This window comes from Rhamphochromis sp. 'chilingali' (assembly GCF_963969265.1).
Source record: "Rhamphochromis sp. 'chilingali' genome assembly, chromosome: 4".
NCBI classification, from domain to species: domain Eukaryota; kingdom Metazoa; phylum Chordata; class Actinopteri; order Cichliformes; family Cichlidae; genus Rhamphochromis; species Rhamphochromis sp. 'chilingali'.
This window is the reverse complement of record NC_137948.1, coordinates 72,058-98,493: the sequence shown is the minus strand read 5'-3', so window position 1 is coordinate 98,493 and position 26,436 is coordinate 72,058. Positions and strand designations below refer to the sequence as shown.

The window sequence follows — 26,436 nt, the reverse complement described above, 5'->3', positions numbered from 1 at the left end:
TGATAGTGTCATCATTACGTTAATCCGAATAGGCCGCACCACTCCCGGCATACCACTAGAATAAAGGAATTATCGGCCCATATTAACGAAAAATAAGTCCAGTGTGAAACAGTCGCTTGGCGAGCGATCGGGTGGTTTAGCGAGTGTCAGCCTCTTAAGTTTAAGACAAGCCCGGCTGCTTTTTAAGCGACGCGGCGCTAGCTACCCAGCTAGCGTCAGTACACAGGAACTACTTCCGGTAGTTATACAAAATAAAAGCGTCCCCCATTATAATCCGCTATAATGCTCTTATTGTGAAGGGCAAGCGGGACGCCATACTTCCGCTGCAAAATGTATTCTAAACGCTTTTAGGTTGTTTTTTTAACTCACTTTATGTGTCTTCCATAATGTTATTTCTCTTTCCTACAGTGTCTGTTACAAATGCTCAGGCAGGACCAATTAAGTAAATTATGGGATTAGTTATCTCGCGACTTCTTGGACAGCCAATAGCGATCGTCCTTACGTAGGCGTTGACAAAACTGGGCGCGATTGGGAACTGCTTTCTACAAATCGTCAGAGGACAGGATGCCTTCGCTGACTCTTAGGGGAGTGACAGTGAATTTCCCCTTTTCTCCGTATGAATCTCAGAAGGCATACATGAACAAAGTAATCGAATGTCTTCAGGAGGTAAGAATCGACTGTCATGTGTATGTCTGTTGATGGAAATGGGGGCAATACCGAGTAGTCATGGCTGCTGGGCTTTGGAGTTGACACATTTCTTGCAAGTATCAGCTCGTCTCACAGCTGCTATCCAGGCTAGATGACTTCTTTTGGTAACATCTGATACACGAGCTCCCTCATGATGCTTCCAGGTGGGGAAAGAATAAAAATAGAGCCGATTTTCCAGCTTATTCCCTTCCCGATCGTGCGATTTAACAACCAACAACACATTAAGTGCGAGCCATTGCTGATGCTTTCGCTCCTTCAGCCCTTTGTTTGGCCTGCTAAAATGGCACTTCGGCAGTCACACCCCCTCCCGTGACATCACGCTCCAAAGCCCCATGAAGCCACCATGCTTACCATTTGCCGAAAGACAAGCCGTCTGACGTCTGCTTGTCCAAAATGTAGCTTCACATAATATAATGATAATAATGGGGAAAAAAACATATGACAAAAGAGGCTTCATGTCATTGACCTGTCCTTAGAATTTCTTTACAGTTTCTATGTAATACAATAAATAGCACTCTGCTGACTTGTCTTGGGTTTACCCTGGCTCTTGACAGCTGACAAACAGCTCAAATACCCCCGATGTTTAATCAAGAACTGATTTAAAAATCTGCCTTTTCATGTGTATGAATGATTACAATGTTTTTCAATCATAAAATATTTGCTCTGGCAGTGAAAGCTTACTGAACCTGAACCATCCTTATGTTAGGCTCCCGAGACAGTTTTGCACTAAACATGTGGTTGTGTACTCTCTCTGATAGTTTTTTTCTACTTCTCACCACACTACACATCTGGCCAAAGGTCTGATCAGTTTATGCAATTGCAAGGTGTATATCCACATATCAGCCACAAGTCACAAGAATTTCTACTTCTACAGTGCTGGTCAGAGTTTGATCAAACTTGTACACAATTGTCACCTAATGGATCTTGACACACGCTGTGCTGTTTTATTTATTTATTTATTTTTCACCTTACCTTTTAACTGATCTGTGCAGATATCTGCCCTTTTATGAACCTGATCTGCTAGATATTTCTTTCTGCTAAAAGGGAGATCTTTTTCCACAATGCCAAATCTTTGCTCATAAAAGCGTAGTCTAATACCTGGAAGTCTCTAATATTTTAATGTTGTTACCATCACAATTTGTGTTTTTGGGTTTTCTCCGTTTGTTTTTTATTTTATTTTATTTGATGTATATCTTTACCTGTCTGGTTATTTCAGAAAGTCAATGGGGTTCTGGAGAGCCCAACAGGCACAGGTAAGACTTTGTGCCTGCTGTGTGCCACCCTGGCCTGGAGGGAGAACTTCAAGGACACCATGTCTACCTGTATGATGGCAGAGAGGCTGGGCCAGGAGATGTTTCCAAACACACCTATGTCTTCCTGGGGGACAGCTGACGGTGACAAACCATGTATGTTTGTATCATCTGCAAATCAAGAGTCATTTGTAATTTTACTTGTCAAAGAAGAATAACAGATACATATACAAAAACGCAAAGGATATAAGCTACGAAGACATGCTGTGTGCTTACATCGCTATGCAATAGAAAATGAGCTAGCACTGATTTCTTTATATTTTGATAAATGGTAAATTGACTGCTTCTTCTATAGTGCTTTTCTACTCTTTTTGAGCACTCAAACCACTTTATATTTTGTTAGGAAAATAGGATTTAACGATTCACTCAAACATGTAATGTTTCCAAACATACATGGAAATATTCTACATATTTCAAGACAGCATTTGTACTACTCTAACAAGGTTGTAAGTCAATATTTGGTAGGATGTCCTTCTTCCATTCCCTGTCAAGATGGGTTGTCATCCCCATGTTTCAGCTATGCATTCAAATCGTACAAAGAATGGTTGAGATGTAGGAGGCTGCTCAGCTTGGTGTTCAGGGGCTCCATGAGGTGGTAGCACAGCTAATAGCTGTGGCAGGTGCTCAGTCTCTCGCTTTGGGAAAACAGCTGTTGTAGAAATGTCAATCTGGACAGAAGGCTGATATAGAAGTTTAGAATATACATCATGTTGCAACTTTTGCATATTTATTGCTCAGCTGTTTAATCTGTTCAAACTGTATTGTCTGTGTTCTTTTGGATCATTGCATAAATTCTCAAATTTCTTCAAAGACAGATTTGCGCATATACACTGTTAGTAAATGAGGCCCAATATCCCAGAAGTTTGACTTGATGGTATACTATGTTAAAAAGTGTTCAGTTAATTTTTTTCAGCAACGTATAAAGCCCTAATTGTCTTTTCTTATTGTTGTCAAGCCTACTACACTGATGTCCCCAAGATCATATATGCAACGAGGACACATTCTCAGCTTACACAGGTTATTAATGAGTTAAAGAACACTTCATACAGGTAAGCATTTCTAACTTTTTGATCATGCATGATTGTCTGAATGACAGCTATTCACAATATAAAACAACATTTCTAATAGGTTTTGTGATCATGGTGTAATGAGGACACCAAACCCCTACTGTTAGTATATACTAGGGAGATACAAATTTTAATTACCAGGTTTACAGTATACATTTTAGTATAGCTGAATTTGATCCTGGAATGGTACAATAGCTACCGTTTTTATTTTGTTTTGTTGTGTAATGAGTTCAGTTTCACAAAAAAACACTCAGGCCTGATAACTGAAACCTAATAACAGAATGTATCTGACAAAGTTTAACAGGCTAAAAGATCTCAAAAAGCAACACACAAGTCCCAATTAACCAAATACTACTGGTGCTTTAAAGGGTTATTACATAAGCTATAATCATTTTGAAGTCTTACTGAGTGCAGCACCTTTTGTCTGTTCTGGTTTTTTTGGCTATTTGTGGTAAACCAGTTCTCCCATGTCTCTTTCGATTCAGCCCAAAGGTGTGTGTGATGGGCTCAAGAGAGCAGTTGTGTATTAACCAGGACGTCATGTGTCAGAAGAGCAACCACGTCAAAGTAAGTTATAAAGGCAATATTAGAGATATAAATATAATGGGATGTTTTAACTGCTATGTCTAATGAATTGTTTTAAACACAAAACAGTGAATTTCTTCAAGCTCACTGCTGGAAAAAAAGGAGGAAAATCTACTTAAAGTTTGACTACATTCACAAAGAACAAAAATCAGTTGTGCCAACTGTATTCTATTGGACTTCCACTCGAAACAGTAACTTCATCCTTGTTCTGGTCAGCCGCCAACAGTAGCATTATAAAATCAGTTCTCCACCTGCTGCAGGTTCTGGTTGGTGTGGTGCCTTCAGTGTGCATTAGATCTCAGGAACACAAGCACTACTATCGCCCGCTCTAGTTCAAGACGGTGGAGCTTTATTATATCTGAGAGCAAGATGAATTCCTCATTTTTGTGGAAGCAGCTCAATGAAACCAACGGCCACCACACCAGCCCCTTTACATGAATTCCAAATCCTGCTCCTCACATACAAGGTCTTAAATAATCAGGCCCCATCTTATCTTAATGACCTTGTAGTACCATATCACCCTATTAGAGCACTTCGCTCTGCAGGCCTACTTGTTGTTCCTACAGTATTTAAAAGTAGAATGGGAGGCAGAGCCTTCAGTTTTCAGGCCCCTCTTCTGTGGAACCAGCTTCCAGTTTGGATTCAGGAGACGGAGACTATGATCATGCTTAAAACCTTCCTCTTTTCTAAAGCGTATAGTGAGGGCTGGATCAAGTGACCCTGAATCCTCCCTTAGTTATGCTGCAATAGGTGTCTACTGCTTCTACATTTTAAATATTTACAACATTACATCATGACAATTTTCTAATTTTGGTGGGCTCAGGCCATTTGCTAGTAGTTGTCTTTCTACTGCGTGCCAATAGTGCCTCTACCAACTTGTTATACTTGTTCAGTGTCAAACAGGGAAACCTATCCAGGGTAAATTTTCTCAGAGTTTAAAGTAGGCTACTCCTCCACATTCAAACGAGCCAGTTGAGGTGGTTTGGGCATCTTACAAGACCTCACCAGCATGTCAAAAAATAGTTATTTCATCTGCAACAAGAGTGTCTCAACCGTGTTTTTCACGTAACAGTCACATGAAGATTCACCTTCCAAGGCCTCGCCCCGCAGGCCCTCTCAGTCCCAAAGGTCAGAGACGGGTCTCCTCTTCTCCAGTGATTTATGGTGCCTGGGTGTGCCAGTCTACATATAACTTGCAATACCTAACTGTGTGTGGAATAAAGCATAAAAGACATATGTGACGCTATCCTTTCTAATGTCTGTATGTGTACTATTAAAAATGAGCCAATGAGCTAGCTGGTGGAAAAAAAATGATAAGTAACGGGTTATGGGTAGATAGTTAGTGATTTTTGTCTTATTGTGGAATCAATTTTTTTGTTTTTCAGGTTCATATGTGCAGAGGAAAAGTTTCCACCAGGTCATGTGTCTACTACAAAAAACTTGAAGGTAATGGTCTAACAGAGTGACTATATCCGTGTAGCATAATAGTCTAGAAAAGCATGTAATTTACCTTTTTTGTTTGTGTTGTACAGACTACATATATCATTCAAATATTATATTATTCAACACTAATAACTTTCTATGTATCGCACAACCTTGGCCTCACGTACTACTGTGAGGAAGTTTGAAGTCCAGGAATGTCCAAAATGTGGATATTAATGAAATGTCTACTGCCTGCTTTTAGTGGCTGTAAAAATTTGAATGAAAATTGTTATGTTGAGAATGTGGTCCATGCATTTGTTACTTCGAGGATAGCAAATTATAATAACTTGTTATGACGCCGTTCTATAACTTATATAAAAATCCCCCATTTGATAGAAAACAGGAAACTTGACACGTGTCATTTTTATACATCTCTCTGTAAATTTTTATCTGCACATATGAATTTGGTTTCTTGTGTATAAAGGACTACTTGTGTTTATATCTGTCTTGCTATAAGAGCTGTGTAACCATCCCAAATTTCTAATTTCTGGGAATATAAAGGTTTAATCTATTCTATTCTATTCCATCAGTGATTTATAGCAATTTATCTTATAAATACTCAATCTTAAGCTTGATCTTCTTTTTTTCTTCTAGAAAAGAGCACTGATAGAGACTTTGTTAGTTCTATCCTTGATGTGGAGGATTTGGTCCAATTTGGCAACAAGCAGAGGTGTGTAATTGATGTGTTCTTTTTTTTTGTAAATTTCTGTTTCACTAATAAGTCTCTGTTCTGCACTTTCTTACTTTGGTAAGAAATAATCAGCATTGGCAGGTGGGTATGTCTCTGTGTGACACCAAAGTATTGTCTTAATAGTAGCTAATGAATCAAATAGTATTTTATTAATCAGTCACTTGATTAGTAGTATCCTCTTTACTTCAGTATAAGATGCTATTTAGCGCTGTCCAGCAAAACCCTTTAAAACTGTAGCCAGTGTGAAACCCCTGTAGGTAATCTATAGATGGGTCACAACTTAAAGTTAAGCTGAACTCTTGATTGGAACAGTGAGGTGACCCAATAAATATGTTACAAAATAGAGGCATTTCATTATAGTGGGTGGAGTGGGTTAAGTGACTTGCAAAATGAATGGGGCTTAACAGATATTTGGTGTTAACCGTTTAGGAATTGCAGCCATTTTTAATGCATCGTCCTCTATTTTTAGCAGTTTAAAAGTAGTTGGATAACTGACTGATAGACAGTTTCATGGCCAGGTAAGGACTGGTCTTTCATCATTTCATGACAAATTAAGCAGAAAAAAGATCTAGAGTTGATCAAAGTGTTGAATTTGTATTTTGTATCAGTTCACTAAAACTTTCAATACAAGGACCAAAGTCATATCAATACAATTGAAGGAGAAACATCATAATGCTGAAAAAACCCAAAGAAATCCATCAGAGGTCGAAAACAAAAATAAATAAGAGTGGTCAAATCAACAATCTAAAAGTACCTGGGTGTACCATAGCCGAAATAATAAAATGGCCACTGACACCTTATATAGGCTACTGATATCAGGACATACGGTGTCCTCACAGTTTATAGAGATCTTCACCCAAACTCCAGCACCCCAACCAATAGAAAGAGGCAAGGTGATTAGTGAGTTCAGGATGAAACCCTCAGCATCCATGAAGACACTAGCAAGATGGGCCACCCGAGATGAGCTGCTTGGGTGACTCAAATACATGATAAGGAATTGTCATGCACAATCCCTCTAGCACACGCACCATTGACATGGCAACTAGCAAAGGCTGGCTTAAAGGACAGCACAGAGGCTCTGATTGTGGCACCACAACAATAGGCCCTAAGCACCACTTCAATAAAGCCAGGAGTCAACCATAGCGCACAGGACCGAAACTGCAGAGTGTGCAATGGCTCCCCGGAGACTATCCAACACACAGTAGCAGGATGTAAGATGTTATATAGGCCTGGCTACACTTAGACCCAGCTATCAGGATGGGTCTGTTTTTGTTTGAAGTTCATGTATTTGATTTCGGATTTGCACATTTTTCCACAGAGTCTGTCCTTACTACCTCTCTCGTTCACTGAAACAAGAAGCAGATGTCATTTTTATGCCATACAACTACCTGCTAGATCCAAAGGTGAGCTCAGTCATCCATCCTCATTACATCTCAGGATGATATATGTGACCATAATTGAGCATTGAAAGAGACTTTAGTGTTATGATTGGCACTGTCATTTCCAATTTCCATGAATCCTAATATTCAACTGCCACTCTCTCGCTCTCTCCGTCTTTCCATTCCACAGAGCCGTAAGGCACTCAGTATCGACCTGAATGGAGCTGTGGTTATCTTTGACGAGGCTCACAATGTGGTATGGTTATATCTTTCCTTTGTTAAATGTATTCACTAAGTAAACTAAATTAAAGCTTCGAAGACCAGAAGTGACCCACTACTAAGGCTTTCAAATTCATTTTAACTTGTATGCCACATAGAGCCTAAATAAAGACCGCTGGGCTGCTCAAACCCTAAGCACATATTAAAACAAATGCTTCCAGATTTTCCTTTTGTTTTAGTGTAGAGAAATACAAGTACATGCACAAATTCACATTAATGAACTATCCTTTTGCAAGCCAGATATTGAACAGCATAGCTTCACAAAAAAATGCATTTTTTAATAAATCCCATGTCATTACTGTGCATTACAAGTGATTGATTACAGTAGATCTACAATTTCACAAAATGCTCAGTGTACAGTATTTAAACATGAACAAATATTTTCTTTTATTAATTAAAGAACCTAAAAAACATAAATTCAAACTCCTGTATGAAATGTACTCTTGGGCATACTAAAGTACTAATGTCATCATCATGCCATAATAGTTGAAGTGAAATGTATTAAAATTTCCAGTTACTTAAGCTTTACAAACAATTTGTAATAAATAAAACACAATGTGGTGCGATCACTATTATTTATAGGCTGATACATATTCCATTTTCAAACATGAAGAGAACGTTTGCAGACCTTTTAATTTGGGGTAGCAATGTTTATATTATATTATATTAGATAAAACTTTATTAATCCCTCCGGGAAATTTTACTTCTTTTATTTGCAGGAAAAGACATGTGAAGAATCAACATCATTTGATCTCACTCCCTACGATGTAGCCTCAGCCATTAATGCTGTGGACAGGCTGCTTGTGGAGCAGTCTAAAGAAATCAGCCACAGAGACTCTGTGAATGTAGACTTTCATGGAGAAACCTCCGCTTCTGGTAAGAAAACCTACTTGTCTCAATTTCTCAGGTTATATACATGTTTCTAAAAGAGTTTTCCATGGAATATAGTATAGTTATGTATAAATTTCATGGCATTTTGGGCTACTTGTATACTTGTATAAGTTTGGATTTACTTCTACCTTCTAAGTCTTCACTAACTTTATTAGCCTTAGTTTAGCCTTGGCCTTATTAAATTATTAATAGTAATAATTTTTTGTTGTTTTGTAAAGCAAGTAAAGGATTGTCAGCTGCACGTCTTTTAATATTTTCTTTTTTTGTTTTAGGTTTCAAATTAGGTTTGTCCACCATTGCAAAAATCAAACGTAAGTATTTATTAAAGTATTGCGGAGTCAGTCGTCCTGTTGGTTTGTGACAAGAGTTAATTTTCAAAACTTATTTTCTGCTTTAACAGAGATACTACTGGATCTGGAAGCTGCCATTGATGCCTATGATCCAAGTGATCAAGGCATTACCAAACCTGGAATGTAGGTGACAGCATGGTAGAACAAATAAAGTGTGGTCATAGAATGTCTCTGTAGTTAGTACCTTAACCGTAGTGCGGGTTCTCACTTAAAGCTGCTGAGAGAATGATTCTGAATCTTAACTGTTATAATAAACCTAATAAGCACTGCATGTCTCTATGTTGTGTCTTAGCTTCATCTATGAGGTGTTCGAAAAAGCTAATCTGACCTTCAGCAGCAAGACAGCAGTCTATGAAGCTCTGGAGCACATCATTGGATACCTGGCACAACGTAAGGCATCATATTTTGGCTTAGACACATTATCACATCATTTATCATTTGTAACATTGGCTGGTTTTATTATACCGATCAGTGCAACTAATTAACAAATGACCTGTTTGATGCATGTTTCTCCTCAGAGCCAGGAATATTTCTCAATACTAGTGGACTCCAGAAGCTTTCTGATATCATACAGGTACACTTTGTATGGCTATTAAAGAATTTGGTCAATATTAAACTTTTTTTGGGGGGGGGGGATTTTTGTCTTTTTGAGTGAAAATTAATATGCATTGGTCCCATATTATTTGTGTGGCCTAACAGATTTGATTGAGGACAGTCAATAAAATTATAGAATTCATTACTCTTCGTTGTATAAAGAGTAGTTATTTAATCACCTTGTGGCATGTTTGAAGGTTCTCCTTTGTTTTGTTATTTCAGCTGGTATTTTGTGGTGAACCGTCAGAAAAGGAGAAACTACACCAGATGGAAACCAACACGGCTCATTTCAAGGTGTGTTCATTAAGTCAATGGAATTTTTTTTTTTTAAATTTTTTTTTTTGGGGGGGGGGATACAATTCGTGTTCATATTGGAACCAGCTAAAAGTAGCATATCTTTGCCACAACTATCACCATTGTTCCGGTATATTAAATTTAAAAAGAAATCTTGGAAATTAAATAACTAATTATGAGCTTCTGTCATTTGTTCGGCTCAGGTTCATATCCATCGGGACACCAGCATTCACTCAAAAAAACATAGTGTTGATATGTGGGCTTCAGGTTCATCAAAAAAGCAAGGTAACGGTGCACAACCTGATGCATTGTTGTGTTACATGGATCCACATTGACAGAATGAATTTTATTAATACCATTTATATATTTCCGCTAGAGTGTGAACCCTGTTAAAAGTTATAGTTTCAATCGTTATTAGTGTATGAAAGATTCGTACTACAGGTAAATGTGATGTGTTTCTCTGGAAATTGCAGGAAATATTCTGAGTTACTGGTGCTTCTCTCCGGCCTTCAGTATGCAAGATCTGGTGAATCAAGGCATTCGCTGCATCATTCTGACAAGTGGTACCCTATCGCCCCTGTCTTCTTTCACATCTGAGATGAGAATGTAAGTTAGCTGTCACTCTGACTGCCCTGCTGCACAATTACATTTTTCCCACACCAGCTTGAGTAGCAACTACTTTAAAATAAAAAAAAATAAAAAAAAACAATCACCTTTATACCTGTTTAGTCTGAACATTGAACAGAAGAATTAAACCCTTTCTACAGTGAACTGCTGTTTGATGTAGAAACTGTTCACTATCTCATAATTTAAATCTTCTGTTCATTATTTGATTTTTCTAGCAATTGAACGATGCTCAACATAAAAGTTAATGATTCATTTTATAGCCAGGAGAACTTGTTTGACATGGTCTATGAATAAATCAGAATGATTCTGACAATACACAGATCTATGTAATCCTCTAACAATTTGTTAGCATCCAAAGGCATTGTCATCTCTGCTATATACAGTGTAGTATATAGCGAGACAAGACGATGAGGCTCCAATTCCATGCAGTGCAAATGACTAACAATAAATATAAGAAGAGTAAGAAACAAATACACACTTTATGACTAAAGTAAAAGGATCAATAACAATTTAAATTTACAAGTTACAGTTGAAAGAGTTAAATTGACCTTGATGGTCAAAGGAGCTTGCAAAGGAAAGCGTCTGGACTTCTTTAAGTTGCTTGAAGACGTTTCACCTCTCATCCGAGAAGCTTCTTCAGTTCTAAGGTCAAATGGTGGAGAGTCCCAGATATAAACCTAGTGGGAGTTTCTCCCCACAGAGGGACAAAAGGACCCCCTGATGATCCTCTAGTCGCCTGAGCCAAGGTGGGAAACTGGGTGTGGGTCCCAATCAGCCAGAGTTTCGGGTGTGTTCATTGTGAAACCTGGCCCCACCTTATCATGCGAATTCCTGAGGTCAGATGGCCCAGGATGTGAGTGGGCGTTAAGGCGTCTGGGAAGGATCTCAAAACTGGATTATAGATGGCAGAGAGTTGGTGTCGTAAACCCCGCCTCTGTTCAAAGATGGTCGCTCACAGTGGACATAGATGGCTTCTTTCACTCCTCTTTCAAACCATCTGTCCTCTCTGTCCAAAATGTAAACATTGGCATCCTCGAAAGAGAATGCCAATTGACCTTGATGTTATTTAAAGTGACGAGTGTAGCAGCTTGTAAATATGGGCAGGATTCTTGAGAGTGGAGTTAGTCAGTATGACACATGCCGATGAATTTGCGGCATTTTATCTTTACATTTTCAAAAAATTCTGTCTAATACATCTAACATATATGGTTTTCTGTAAGTGTAATGCTTTTTGAAAATGTTGTAACCTCCAATTTTTCTGTCCTTCACTGAATAGAAATTCATCATGAAGTATCATATGAAGTAGCATTACTAGTAAACTTTTGTTTGCTGCATGGACAGCGGGGTAAACCTAAAACTTGATCACAGTGAGTTTCTGCTCCTCCTCTTACAGAGAATTCCCAGTATGTCTGGAGAACAGCCATGTGATTGAGCGCGACCAGATCTTTGTGGGCGTCATTGCACAAGGCCCAGATGGAGTGCCCTTAAGTTCAGCGTTTGATCGAAGGTCAGTATTCTTTTTTTAGCATATGATTACTTTCTAACAGGTCACTTTGGAAATTTGCAGTTGTTTGAAATGAAATATGTTTTGCCATATGCCTAAATACAAATTAAGGTGCATGGCAAAACTTATAATTTGCTCATTTATTTGCTAGTTTTTCTGACTTCTGGAGTCAATTATCGTTGTGTAACGATATTTTTTTCTCATGTTTTGATTTATTATAAAGTCAAGTTAAATCCTTTTATGTGTATGTAAGACTTTAGTTAATTTTTATATAATACTAATTCAAGAAAACAGTCTTTTCTATGCACTTTGTATTGCAAGATAAGTATTAGAAAGAACACCCCACCAATCATACTGTTTTATATTCTGCACTCCAGATGGATTGAGTGCGTTAAAATATTTTTCATGTTAATTGTGAGGACTGCCTTAACGCGTTTAAGCCTGTTAACGCCAGATTAACGTGTGAACGCTGACAGAACTAATATATACCTACATTGGTTCTGACTGTGAAGTTTTTACTTGATTGCTAAACTCAAACTTTAAATTTCTGTCACAGGTTTGTTCCTGAAAACATGGCATCTTTAGGCAACACTGTTGGTAAGATCACAATATACAGTATTGAAATTGTTTGGTTTTGCTGTTTCTAAGGAGATTTTTTTTTCTTACTGACATCAGCAACACTGTTAACTTAATGCTCTGATCTTCATGGTTATTTCATATTGCTTATTATCTTTTTCATTAAGTGATGACGTACCTGAACCCAGTTTCCGGGCCCAAACTACTCTGCATTTATTGAGGCTGTTGTGTTTTTAACACATTTTAAGGCTTTTATCTTGTTCTATTCAATCTGAACAAGCCCATTTTAAAAAAAAAAAAGTTAGCGTCCATCCTTCGGCTGTATGTTGTAATGTTTTTTTTTAGAAATCTCTCGATCAGAACATGGCGTACTATGTTTAGGTGGAAACTAGCAAGCTAACTCTCTGCTAACTTTTAACTCTGTTAAATTTCATAAATTCTATTTTCACAGATGCCTGGATTTTAAACTTAATTGTTACCTTGGTTTTGATTGTGATACAGTTTTGTAACCTGTGTTCTTTTCTCAGCCAACCTGAGTCGTCTGGTTCCTCATGGACTCTTAGTATTTTTCCCTTCCTTTCCTTCAATGGAAAAAACATTGGAATTCTGGAGGGTAAGTGTAATTCAGCAGAATCACCTGTGGAAAACCATAAGGGTTTGGTTTTTTTTTTTTTTTGTTTTTTAGCTTTTCTAGTCACTTTTATGTTTTGTGTTCTCTTTCTCCATGAATTATATTTTGTATTGTCTAGCAAATTAGAAATACATTTAATGGAAATTTAATATACAGACAACTCTGCTATTGTTTCCAGTGGATGATGGGCCATGCAGACGAGCTTTTGCAACAGTCGTATACGGATCGAATGGCCCGGAGCAATGGGCCAGACACCCTTCTCAAAGTCCACAAAACTTCTCAAAGTTTTGTGGACTTCTAACTATACCCTTACGTTCACGTGGTCTGTCCAGCATTCTCCCTGGTAACCCTGTCCCGGGTAGTAGGAACTGTTCCTTTGACGTTCTATTACCAGGGGCCTTTTAAATCGCTCTTTGTGTGGCCCCTCAACCAGGACCAGTTTGCCATGGGTGACCCTACCACGGGGCAAATAGCCCCCTCACAATTTAGCCTCTGGGATACCTGGGACATACAAACCCCTCCACAACGATAAGCTGGTGGGGCGGGGAGCCATCAGGGTGCGTAAGGGTACAGTGTGCATATTTTAAAAAATAGTAAAGATATCAAAATATAAATGTAATAATTAAAAGTAAAAAGCCTTTTAACCAGTATGAACTCATTTCTTTCTTTCTTTCTTTTTAAGTGAGGTACTCCACAGTCAATTTAATCATTTATAACAATCTAAGATGTTACTGTATAAAGTAATTTCCTGCGTGTGTATATGTGTTATCACCAGGCTACTGGACATGCAAACCGCATTGAGAAGTTAAAGCCCATGTTTGTTGAACCTACAGAGAAGGGCACCTTTAATGAAGTTAGTATTTATTTATATTTTAGGTGTCTTATCACTCGGCTGTGAACCCCTCTTTAAACATTTCACATCTGAAGAAATATCCTAAGCTTTTTATAGTTATAAAAATCTAAAGATTTGAAAGAAATTGAGCTTCTTTCTGTCTATTCCTAGGTCATTGATGGTTATTACACCAAAGTCAATGATCCCCGATCCAAAGGAGGAGCCTTCTTTGGTGTGTGTCGAGGGAAGGTGAGGAGGCTGTCCATGGACTCTGCAAAAGTCCTACAATGTTTTCTGTTGTCATGTTTCAGCTCCAACTTTTGCTGTATAGTGTGGGTATACAGTTGTGATCAGAAGTTTACATACAATCATCATGATCATGAATGTTCGTACAAATCATCCATCTGTACCATACTTGATAGTTGGTGCAGTGTTGTTAGGTGTTAAGCCCTCACTTTTACTCGTCCAAACACACCTTGTAATTGTGGACAACAACTCGATCATTGTTTTTCTCGGTCCAAAAAACTGTTCTCCAGAAATCATTTGGCTTATCTATGTGGACACCTGCAAATGTTGTAGTTGTTGATATCCTAGAGTCCCCCCCTTCAGAGCATGGTAAAGTAGTGAGTCATTTGAATATCTTGTATTTAATTGAAGTTGTTTGAACTAATGATCTTGGAATTGCAGTTCAGAATGGTTCCAAGAGACCTTCCCAATTTACATAAACTGAGTTCCTTGGACTTTCATGTTGTTCTGAATATTTGTCCTTTTTATGCTTGCAAAGAGAAACTTCCAGCTGTAATAAATCACAATCACTGATGAGTTTAATGGCCTTGACCTCATCAATTTGAAAGACAAAGACCTTATGAAAGATTTAAGTGGATGTCTGTTGATATTTGAGTTTATTATATGCCTTTGACCCTGTGCGATTAATATAAAATCTCAATTAATTTAAAGTAGTGCATCCAATAATGTTCAAGTCATAATAGATGAATGCTGTAAAACCATTTCAACCTGGAAAAAGAGCAGTTGAAAGAAATCATTAGAAGCCCAAAATAATCATGACATTCATACCCATGATGAGTGTTCATAAACTTCTGATCACAATTGTATATGATATTCAAAGGACATGTCATATCTTTGGTACCCTTGTCCTCTTGTGTCAACATCAGGCAATTTTTTTTCTTTTGTTTACAAGTGTATTACCATACAATGTTTTGGGAATGACTGTTCATTTTTGTGACATGAATATCTCTCTTTGTTAACCGTTTTATGCTGTTTTTCCATTTTGCAACCTACCTCTTTTTCTATGATGGCTGTGACTAATTGGATAAACATTTAAGAAAACGTAGATATGGAGTTAGGATTCTCTTTCATTTTAATGTAGGGTTACACAAAAACTTTCTCTCAAAGCTGCTATGTAATTATATCTTCTTGTCTTAGGCGAGCGAGGGTCTGGATTTTGCAGACATGTTTGGTCGGGGTGTCATCATTACTGGCCTTCCTTTCCCTCCAAAAAAAGACCCTCGCGTTGTCCTGAAAATGCAATTTTTGGATGAGATGAATCAAAAGAATTCTGTAGGGCAAAAGGTGAAAGAAAATCAACAAAATTAACTATTGAGGTACACTAAAGGATTGCTTGGTCGTATAACGGTAGTTGGATTTCTGTGTGTGTGTGTGTGTGTGTGTGTGTGTGTGTGTGTGTGTGTGTGTGTGTGTGTGTGTGTGTGTGTGTGTGTGTGTGTGTGTGTGTGTGTGTGTGTGTGTGTGTGTGTGTGTGTGTGTGAACAGTACTTATCAGGGCAAGACTGGTACAGACAGCAGGCTTTCAGAGCTGTGAATCAGGCCATTGGTAGAGTGATTCGTCACAAGGAAGACTATGGAGCGATCTTCTTGTGTGATCAGAGGTCAGATATAGACCACGTTTACTTAATTAAGTAACATCATACAAGAGGGAACATTCTCCACTATACCAGACAGTGTCTCCGAAGCTTCACATTTAAAAAATTCTCAATTAAGTGCTTAGTTCACCTTATTAATTGAAAATGTAAAAAAGTATTCTTAAACTAAAATGAAAAGTTTCCCAACAGATTTAAAAATGCTGATACCCGGGCCATGCTTCCATCATGGGTGAGGTCTTATGTGCGCCTCTATGACACCTTTGGCAATGTCGTCCGTGATGTCTCTCAGTTCTTCAGGACTGCACAAAAAATGGTGGGTAGTCGCACCTGCACAGTTCATACAATGCTGCAAATTCTTTCATTATTCAGTTTTGTTAAGGAACCAGCTAATAGTACTGTTGGTAATCCGGATTTGTGGGTAGGTTTTTTAAGCTCTGAAAAGATAGGAAACTTGAGTTGTGATTTAAAACAAAAAAAATCCAGAGTAGTTAAAAATGTGAATATTTACCTTGAGTATTTTCATTAATGTCTATGGCACTATTTATCTCGCCAAAATATACTTTTAATGAACTTTGATTTCTAGTTTTTTCTGCCAGTTTTTTTATAATAAAGTTAGAGTTATGGGTTTTTGTAACACCGTGCCAACCTTTGTTGTCGGATTCTTTTAATAATAAATATCGGCTAACATATCATATCATTGCATGTGCAGTAAAATGTGTAGACGCTTTTATGAAAGTTGTTTGCAGGTCAGTTGGTCAGCTTCTCCTGACAGTGTGTGCATTAAACATTTAAGAGGCCTGTGGTTGGGAAGAAGGCTCCAGCACACAACCACGAGACTGAGTGTTCACGAGACACTCAGTCCTCCAGTTCCACTTCTCGCCGCTACTTGCAAACTTCTCACACCCAGAAGGCCAAGGTGTTGGACACATACCTTCCCAGCTTGAAGAGGAGGAGACTCAGTTAGTACAATGGATGTGGTTTGATGTTTTGCTATGTTTCGTTTTAGCATATTAAAGATCAAGGTGTGCTTTTGCTATACCAGATATATTTCACTAGAATGTCTTTACAATTCATTGAGTTTAAATGGAGAAAAACTACATTAGAAACAATGAGTTCAATAATAAATGGTATAAATTGAAGTGACTAAAAGCCAGTTAAACCGAAACCTACAGAAATGCAAATATTAGTTTTAAAATGTACAGCTGCCCCAATGTGAGTCCTTGATTATTTTTTTGTGATCAGATGAGAAGAATGGAGCCAATGACATGGCCAATTTCCTTAATCAGTATGAGGTGCTGCACAATAACAGGAGACCACTCAACTTGCTGGATGCTTTGGAGCAAGCCAGCAATACCATTGAAGAGGACATGCGAGAGCAAAAGGTAGATCATTTTCTGACATTGTCACAGTGTAAGAAGTACTAATTCACATCATGAGTAACAGACAAAGTGTGTGAGTAATTGTGTGTGTGTGTGTCTGTGTGTATGTGTGAGGGGGGATTACTATAGATTTTGAAGAGGATGAAAATTGGAAAGGCAGTTGGTACAAATGACATACCTGTGGAGGTATGGAGATGTATAGGAGGGAGAGCAGTGAAAATTTAACCAGATTGTTTAACATAGTCTTGGAAAGTGAGAGTATCGCTCAGAGAAGAAGGATATTGGTACAGTTATTTAGGATGTGCAGAACTATAGTAACTACAGCAGGATAAAGTAGATGAGATATACCAGCAGCTAAGGAAGATATATATTCTTGGTGCATATATACCAATCTGTTTCAGGTATGCTAAGGCACGAAAACTAGATTTGTTTTTTGCATTGAGTGTTAACAGAGAAGTATGCCAGTATGGTATAACGTTATAACCATTTTCCTAATATTGTGTTGGTTGTCCTTACTTTCCGAAACAGTCCAAAAGACCTCTGAAGGTCGTCTGGGTTATCTGGCACCAATATGTTTGCAGCCAGAGTTGTGTTCCTCAAAACATTTTTGAACGTATTTTACATTATCTTGCTTAGCCATCATGGAATACTATTTCCATGAAAGGGTGTGCATGATCTGCAACAATGTTTATGCAAAATTTACATCTCAAAGTAACATCCAAGTAATGATCATCTTCTACTGTGGCTCCATTGAAAGTGTGCTCACATGCTGCATCTGTTTATGGTTCTCTAGCTGCACCATGCCACACAAAAAGGCATTTGAGAGGGTCATTAATATGACCCAAAAAAATAATTCAATTCTAATTACCTATTATTGGCAGTGGACAGGGCTTAGCATGATCACCCTGACTGGTCTGAAGCTATGTAGCCCCATACTTATATGTGATCCACTCTGTATTCTGACAGATTTCTATCAGAATCAACCAAGACTTTTTTAGCAGTTTTAGCCACAGTCGCTTTTTTTGATTAGTACACATAGGCCAGTTTTTACTCATTAGTGAGCCTTGGCCACCCATGACCCTGTCGCTGGTTCACACACTTTCTTTCTTGAACCACTTTTGATAGATACTGACCATTGCAAACTGGAAATTAATATAAACCAAGACAGGTACCATGATGAAGAGAGAATCAATCTTCTTCACTTCAGCTGTTAGGGTTCATAATGTTAAGCCTAATCTGGTATATAGAGAAGGTCAGAAGTATTCGCATTGTGTCTTTTTGGACCTCACATGGTAGCATGCCAAGAAAGGAAATATGGTACTGCAGAAATAAGTCAGAGTAAGAGCCAGATACATGAGTAGGTGTGCAGTAGGAATGACAGATGGGGATCTGATCTGGGCCACTTTTGTTTGCAGTACTAATGGTTGACAGATGAGGTCAGGCAGTAGTCTCCATGGACTGTGATGTTCTCAGACAACATTGTGAATTGTAGTGAGAGATGTAAGCACGTGGAAGACAGTCTTGAGAGCTGGAAGTATACTTAGTTTTTGATTGATTTCTGTACTTGTAAAATAGTGGTAAAAAAGTTTATGCTGCTCAGATTTTGTTTCTTCTAATGTCATTGAAGAAGCTGGGTGTCCCTGAGGATTTGTCTCAAGAACGTAAACCCAGCAGGGCTAAGACATTCCTGGCGGACATGAAGAAGTCCCTGAGTGAGGTCTGCTGTCACCGCATCATACGGGCGCTGCACACCTACAAAAAGACTGATGACCTGAATCACCTGCTGACTGAAACCGCATTTTTAGGCAAAGACACTAATACTCAGAATCTCCTACATGGTAAATCTTCTGCTGTCATAAATTAATAGCTGCAAAAATACCTCACTTGGTTAACACTGAGACTTTAAGAATGACAATATACTCACTGGAGGCATGAGAGTACGCTCTCTCACCTACATCTATGAAGTATACCTGCTTTGCACAGGTCTGAACTCGGAACACGTTTTCTAGATTTACGAGTAGTTCATATTACTCTCTAGGTAAAATGTGTCTAACCAATTCACTTATTTACAAATCCATTAAAGTCATTATCTTTTTTTCAACTCTTTCGAATTGAATGAAATATTTTAAATTATTATTTTTTTAATATTAATTTGTTTATTTAAAATCTCACGCCAGCAAAATAGTTGAAATATGTGCAGAATGCATTGACTTATTGAAACAAGCAGGGATTTTGATTTTCAACTTGGTCATGCACAGTACAAAATTGTAAAAGTTGTGTTTTGTCCAAATGGTAAAGATGAAATGAGCTTTAATTCAAGATAGAGAGAGAACTCTTTATTGTAATTGCACATTCATACCTATCACAATAGTAAAACAAAATAGAAAAATTTCCCACGTCGGCACTACAAACCAGGATAATTGTTAACATGGATTGTTTTTAATAACTGGGTAAAAATCTCTTGCAGTCAGTGATTTCCTAAATTGTCCCATCAACATCACCATATTTAATTTCAGCCTTCATACATGTTGACCATGGCTTGCCCACCTCAACTTGGATGAACTGGCATGTTTGGATACAGTGCAGATCATAGTTGGTCAATATGAATTTCCACTCTTTTCTTAAATTGATTTCTCTACCATAATATGTATACGTAATGAAACTATGTACTGTGGATAGGATCATTGCGTTCTTTGTAGTTTGCCCAGTTTTTCACAATAGCTTAGGAACCCCTCAACCAATGTTACTTTTAAAAAACTGAATATACCTGTATTCATTATCAGACATTTACACAATACTAATAACAATGTCAAAGTCATAATTTCGCACCAATATAACAGTGTGTTAGTGGAATATTGCTAAAACAGTTTGTAGTTGATTGCTATTGCTGCCTTGTGTCACAGGCCTCTACCACTTTGTTCGCCCACACCACAAAAAGAGGTTTGATGAAAATTGCCAGAAGATGGCAAGGCAGGGCTGTGGATACAAACCTGATCACACTCTGTCCAAGGATAGGAAGAATACAGTAATGCTGCAGAACGGTAAGAAACATTATCTGATATTTACTTAGTGCTCTTGTGCGAACAGATCAAGTTAAATTTTAGTTAAATGCCTGCTGTGGATGTCATATTATAGTTTGTGGTGTATCTACTCACAGACAAGTCCAAGTAGTTTGGAGATGACATTTGGGTGGAAGATGTCAGACTGGCGTATCACCTCTTCCAGGATGTCTCCTATTCCAGCAGAGAAGATGACTTGTCATTTGAGGACAACTTTACAAAAATGTTTTCAACGTTCAATAAAATAAACCAGCCATTCAGTGACTCCCGTACCTCAGCTTGGCTTCAGAGTTGTGTTCTTATGAACGTATGTATGTATATGTGGACAGTGATTGTGGAGAAGTGTTCTGGCAAATTGGAAAGACAATTAAAATTACAAAAAGCCAAACAGACAAAAGCTGTCTTGGAATCAACATTCAAAACATGATCACTACTGTATAAAAAAAAAGGTCCATAAATTACAAATGAATATGTTGCTTAACTGTAAACTGTAATCTCAGGTAACAAGGCAATTCAAGTGGCTTTTATTTTAATTTCAACCATGTATAGTGTTACAGTACAGAGTGAAGTGAGACAGCGTTCCTCTGAGACCCTGGTGCTACATACGACATATAACGGACAAACACAGGACTACTAACATCAGTCATAGTAAATGTTCTGTAAGAAAGATTGCCAACTCTAACTACATAAACCTGTAGTGGACATTTCAGTTAAGTAATTATATAATCTACACATTAAGGCCACTATTCAGCATCAACATGGACTGTCAACTTACAACATGAAGCATGTAGAGGTGAGCACTATTGCTGTTTTTCTAGCAATTTATATAGATCCAGCCAAGTGCTGCCTTTTGGTGGTTGCATTGTGCATAAGCAGCATGACCCTATAGAAAACAAGACGAAAGGAAAGCTTTGTACAATGTCATCACTCTGAGATGGACATCAAAAGTTTCCACGAGGACTCTGTGCCTCCCTGGACTACTTCAAGCACAAAAACAAGAAGGGCTGGAGATGTGTCAAACCTCAACATATTAACCAAAGGAAGAGCAGGGAAAGAAGAACTAAGTAAAATCACAGGGGGACCCTGAGAGCTTCAAAAGACCAATCCCTGGCGCTCTGATCAAGATTCCTGTGGATGCAACTCATCAGGGAATGGCAACGAGGAAGAGGAGAGGGGAGGCCTGTGGGAGTAGCATAGTGAGAACAACCACACATCTGCCAACTGAGTCAGCACTGCAGGATTGATCAGAATGACACAGAATGGCCCTGTCACAAGCCTATTTAGATATGCTTGAAAACAGACTTTGGGGGGACATGTGATACCACTGACTACTCCCCAGCTTTTTCCAACTTGGATGTTGTATGTGGAGTTTGTTGCTTTTTTCTCCTCTATCTCTCTCCACGTTTATATACATTATTTTAATCGTGTGTGTTTTGGTCTGCCTCTGTAATGTGAGTGTCAGCCCAGTGATGCTCCAATTCAAAGTGACATTGCTTTGGCAATGACTCCATCTAATGGTTAAATTTCTGAACTGCAGGCTCAGTAAGTAAGTAAGTAAGTAAGTAAGTAAACTTTATTTATTAAGCGCTTTTCACAGACAGACATTCACAAAGCGCTGTACACAAATATTAAAATAAACAATAAAATCAATAGACATTATATACAATGTAAAAGATCAAATGTAATTAGTGTAAAAAATATAAAATGTAGATCAACAAAAGGCTTGTTTGAACAGAAGAGTTTTTAACTGTTTTTTAAAAGAATCCACAGAGTCAAGCAAACGTAGTGGTAGTGGTAAACTGTTCCACAGCCTTGGTGCAACAGACTGAAAGGCTCTGTCCCCTTTTGTCTTCAGTCGTGTACGGGGAACAACTAAGAGACTCTGAGTCTGTGAGCGGAGATGACGAGCAGCAGTGTATTTTAAAAGAAGCTTGGATAAGTAATCTGGAGCCGTTTAGTGCTCTGTATGTTTAAACAAGAATTTTAAAGCGAATTCTAAACTCTATTGGGAGCCAATGTAAAGAATATAAGATGGGAGTGATGTGAACACGCTTGGTAGAGCGAGTTAGTAGTCTGGCTGCTGCGTTTTGTATTGTCTGGAGGCGAGAGAGAGATGATTTATCCAAGCTAGTAAACAGGGAATTACAGTAATCTAAGTGTGATGACACAAATGCATGAATGAGTTTCAGTCACAAAAACGCAATATTTTGACCATTACTGAGCTTACACTTGAGAATACTATTTGACCTTTGTGACCTTTTGTACTCCTATTGATATATGTTATATTGTACAAATAGTTCATTAAACACACATTTTCTCAATTTGATGACAAAACAAACAAACTGGGAAATAATTATTGGCTTTATTTGTCACACCGTGACTGTGGCTGTGGTCTGTGGCAAATTTTCATCTTCACCACTGTACGTGGAGTCTAGCAGTTATCTTTGTGAAAAACAAAGGATCTTGCGGTGCTTGCGGGCAAAATTGGTGCTTGAGGGCACTTCTGAACTCCTTTCAGGCTCTTTTACTCGGTCTTGTCTCACTAGGGTGGGCTGTTATGCAGTGAAAGCAGGTGGGAAGATGTGAGGGACACTTCTTCAAAGAATTTGTTTTCAAAAAAATATTTATCACTTTACACAATATTTATCACTAAGCAAATGTCTACGTGACTTTTGACATGAAACTCTTGTATGATAAACAACTTACAGCTTCCTCTTACTGTAAGAACATGCAGATTTAGAAAAAGGGGAACCTCAGCTCTGAATTCTTAGAATAACTCTGTTGTATTTGTACACACACACACACACACACACACACAGACACACAGAGAAGTATAAATAAAGCACGCACACAGTGATGAGACGCAGGTCTTGCGTCCATGACTGCCCTCGCGAGTTAAAGACAGCTGCAGTGTTTGTGTTTTCTAACTCAGGTGTCTCAGCTGAAGAACTGCGGGGTGATTTTAAGAAATCCCCTGTCAATTGGTTATGAGCAAAAATTGTTTCTATAAAATAAAAATTAAAAAAACACAAAAAAACCCCCAGTTTTAACCGTAACGTGAAGTACACATTTTATTATTTTTTTCCTTTTAGTGAAAGGAAACAGCCGTCGCCGGTATGCTAGTGCGCACGCTCCACCCCCTCCTACGCCTCTTTCCCCCCCTTCTTTTTGCTTTGTGAATAAACAGAAATGTGACTTTTGCTTCATAAACAGTTTGACAAACAAGTGGTGCCTGCAGGGTGTATATTCATGGTATAACCGGCATAAACACAGCCTCACTTCGTGTGTGATTGTGCAGGAAATACAACTGTGCGCTCAGCTTCGAAAAAGGACCGCATCTATCCATTTATCCTCATACCTCACCTCTATGTATGTGCTCTCTTTGAGCGCAGGTGCGGCTCTTTGCTGTGACACATCTCTAATGTAGTCTAGACGCTCCGGCGCCAGGGGTCATCGGGTGACACACACACACACACACAAACAACAAGTAACACAACATGGACCATGAACTCTGCGTGACTCAACTATACCAAGACAGTTCACCTATTACGAGCCTTTAAAGTAAGCTTATTGCTAAATAGTCTTGATATTTAATCAACAGGTAAGGTAACACCTGATTCTGTTCACATGGACGGAGTTTTTTCAGTGCTAAATAGTCTGCACATCCCGGCTCTTATTATTTATTTTGCTGCGTTATTTTGCAAAATTATCTAATCTAAAAATAAACTACATAAATGAGTGCGATGCAATATTTTGCTCTTGGTGTTTTCAGTCCTTTATGTCCATCTTATGTGTCCTTTTTTTCTGTTATCAATCAACCAACCGATCATTCGATTAAAGGCCTGTCAACGGGCTTCGTAAAGGTTCTTTTAAGGTCACCAGAAAGCTACATAAAAGACTGCACCTGCACCTGCACCAAAGTTCTTTTTTTTTCTCTCTATCTCCGAACATTGTTGCATTTTAAAACCTTCTTCAGTGAGCTATAAATATGAGGCGCTCCAAACACACTCTCAGTTTTACTTCTGCCAAAAAATGACCACAATGCCGAGACGACTGGAGGTCCAGAACTCGATCCTCACTGGTGGGGACAGCTTTAACATGTGGCACGACTACATGAATCTGAGCCAAGTGTTCGAGAAACTGTGCAGCAACCGTGAGGTTGATAACCGAGACACCGAGCGTCCAAAGAAGGGACAAGCGCCCCCTTGGAGTAAGGTCCACACTTCCACTCGGGGGAAGAAATCCTCCAAAAACTCATCACAGTCCAGTCCGACCAGCAGCGCGTCGGACACCAGCAGCAGCGCCTCATCCTCGGACTACTGCCGCTTATGCAAGCAGAACGGGGAGACTCCGAGGGTGTACCTATCTCACAAGCTCAAATCAGACGACGGGATAGTTTTCTGCCCCGTCCTCCGGAACTACACTTGCCCGATCTGCGAAGCCACCGGTGACAGCGCTCACACACGCAAGTACTGCCCGCAGATGAAGTGCGAGGCTGCTGGGAGGATGCAGACGGTAGGCAAGTTCTGGTAGCTGCTGAAAACTGAAGCTGCGAGAAACTGTACATATTTACCGAACTGTTTGGGGTATGTGTTCGTGTTGGCAGAGACCGTTTCAGTTCCAAAGACTGTTTCAAGTTTGACTGTCAAACACTCCGCTGCAGTCTGCAGCAAGGAGCTCTCATCCAGCACATCTGTGGAGCCCCGAGCCGGGGTGAGCGCTCTCAAACCTCGGAAAAAATTAAACTCTTTAAAGTCCTCGAGTGTTTATTGTTGTTGTTATTGTTGTTGTTGTTGTTTAATATGATACAATTTCGGGGGTACTTCATAGGTCACAAGTGAAACACTAAAGTGGCTAACCTTTCTGTGGAATTAAATAGATTTCTAAAAATGTGCCCATAGTGTCAGAGCGCGAGTCTTTTAGTTAAAATGCAAATGCTATATTATCCCTCATGTCAGACAGATTATTCGACAAAAACGTCAGTATTTTGTCTTTTTTTTTTTTTTTTTTTTTTTTTTTGGTATTATAGAAAATTTTTAACTCACATGCAACTCTTCCACTTGAAGTTACAGATGTACCTGAACTCACCAGAGAACATGCGTCATAAAAAAATAATTAAATTAAATTAAAAGTAACACTTCAAGGCAAAAGTGAAACGATTATGTGAAGTGAGAAATTGAATTAAGGTTCAATAGTTTTAGTTTCAAAATAGAGGGGCTGGGGAAATACAGTATACAAGGTCAAAACAGAGTTTGTACAAGTTTGTACAAAGACAGCTGCAGTGTTTGTGTTTTCTAACTCAGGTGTCTCAGCTGAAGAACTGCGGGGTGATTTTAAGAAATCCCCTGTCAATTGGTTATGAGCAAAAATTGTTTCTATAAAATAAAAATTAAAAAAACACAAAAAAACCCCCAGTTTTAACCGTAACGTGAAGTACACATTTTATTATTTTTTTCCTTTTAGTGAAAGGAAACAGCCGTCGCCGGTATGCTAGTGCGCACGCTCCACCCCCTCCTACGCCTCTTTCCCCCCCTTCTTTTTGCTTTGTGAATAAACAGAAATGTGACTTTTGCTTCATAAACAGTTTGACAAACAAGTGGTGCCTGCAGGGTGTATATTCATGGTATAACCGGCATAAACACAGCCTCACTTCGTGTGTGATTGTGCAGGAAATACAACTGTGCGCTCAGCTTCGAAAAAGGACCGCATCTATCCATTTATCCTCATCTCACCTCTATGTATGTGCTCTCTTTGAGCGCAGGTGCGGCTCTTTGCTGTGACACATCTCTAATGTAGTCTAGACGCTCCGGCGCCAGGGGTCATCGGGTGACACACACACACACACAAACAACAAGTAACACAACATGGACCATGAACTCTGCGTGACTCAACTATACCAAGACAGTTCACCTATTACGAGCCTTTAAAGTAAGCTTATTGCTAAATAGTCTTGATATTTAATCAACAGGTAAGGTAACACCTGATTCTGTTCACATGGACGGAGTTTTTTCAGTGCTAAATAGTCTGCACATCCCGGCTCTTATTATTTATTTTGCTGCGTTATTTTCCAAAATTATCTAATCTAAAAATAAACTACATAAATGAGTGCGATGCAATATTTGCTCTTGGTGTTTTCAGTCCTTTATGTCCATCTTATGTGTCCTTTTTTTCTGTTATCAATCAACCAACCGATCATTCGATTAAAGGCCTGTCAACGGGCTTCGTAAAGGTTCTTTTAAGGTCACCAGAAAGCTACATAAAGACTGCACCTGCACCAAAGTTCTTTTTTTTTTTCTC

General features: G+C 38.6%; 3 protein-coding genes across 4 annotated transcripts in view; 2 read left to right on the top strand and 1 right to left on the bottom strand.

The window, feature by feature from the left end:
* The window catches only part of LOC308395840 (uncharacterized protein), a 102,111-nt gene that overhangs the window by 32,197 nt on the left and 43,478 nt on the right, over positions 1 to 26,436 (bottom strand). The gene's annotated exons all lie outside the window — the stretch shown is intronic.
* On the top strand, positions 421 to 20,414 carry LOC308395838 (regulator of telomere elongation helicase 1-like). Of its 2 annotated transcripts, XM_080880840.1 has the most exons (29): positions 430 to 666; positions 1,925 to 2,114; positions 2,974 to 3,067; positions 3,571 to 3,652; positions 5,056 to 5,116; positions 5,747 to 5,822; positions 7,162 to 7,246; positions 7,413 to 7,478; positions 8,221 to 8,377; positions 8,665 to 8,703; positions 8,793 to 8,865; positions 9,035 to 9,132; positions 9,261 to 9,316; positions 9,559 to 9,630; positions 9,834 to 9,915; positions 10,104 to 10,236; positions 11,651 to 11,764; positions 12,318 to 12,358; positions 12,865 to 12,950; positions 13,744 to 13,821; positions 13,972 to 14,049; positions 15,244 to 15,390; positions 15,592 to 15,707; positions 15,891 to 16,014; positions 16,495 to 16,660; positions 16,944 to 17,083; positions 18,708 to 18,918; positions 19,984 to 20,121; positions 20,238 to 20,414. In XM_080880840.1, the coding sequence occupies exons 1-29, from the start codon at positions 565 to 567 to the stop codon at positions 20,249 to 20,251; spliced, it is 2,919 nt and encodes a 972-aa protein (XP_080736966.1). In that variant the 5' UTR covers positions 430 to 564; the 3' UTR covers positions 20,252 to 20,414. The 2 variants fall into 2 exon arrangements, with proteins under 2 accessions (XP_080736967.1, XP_080736966.1); XM_080880841.1 differs by lacking the exons at positions 18,708 to 18,918; positions 19,984 to 20,121; positions 20,238 to 20,414 and having other exon boundaries at positions 421 to 666; positions 16,448 to 16,660.
* On the top strand, positions 24,194 to 25,627 carry LOC308395507 (nanos homolog 2-like). The gene is made up of 2 exons (XM_080880389.1): positions 24,194 to 24,654; positions 24,746 to 25,627. The coding sequence occupies exons 1-2, from the start codon at positions 24,238 to 24,240 to the stop codon at positions 24,779 to 24,781; spliced, it is 453 nt and encodes a 150-aa protein (XP_080736515.1). The 5' UTR covers positions 24,194 to 24,237; the 3' UTR covers positions 24,782 to 25,627.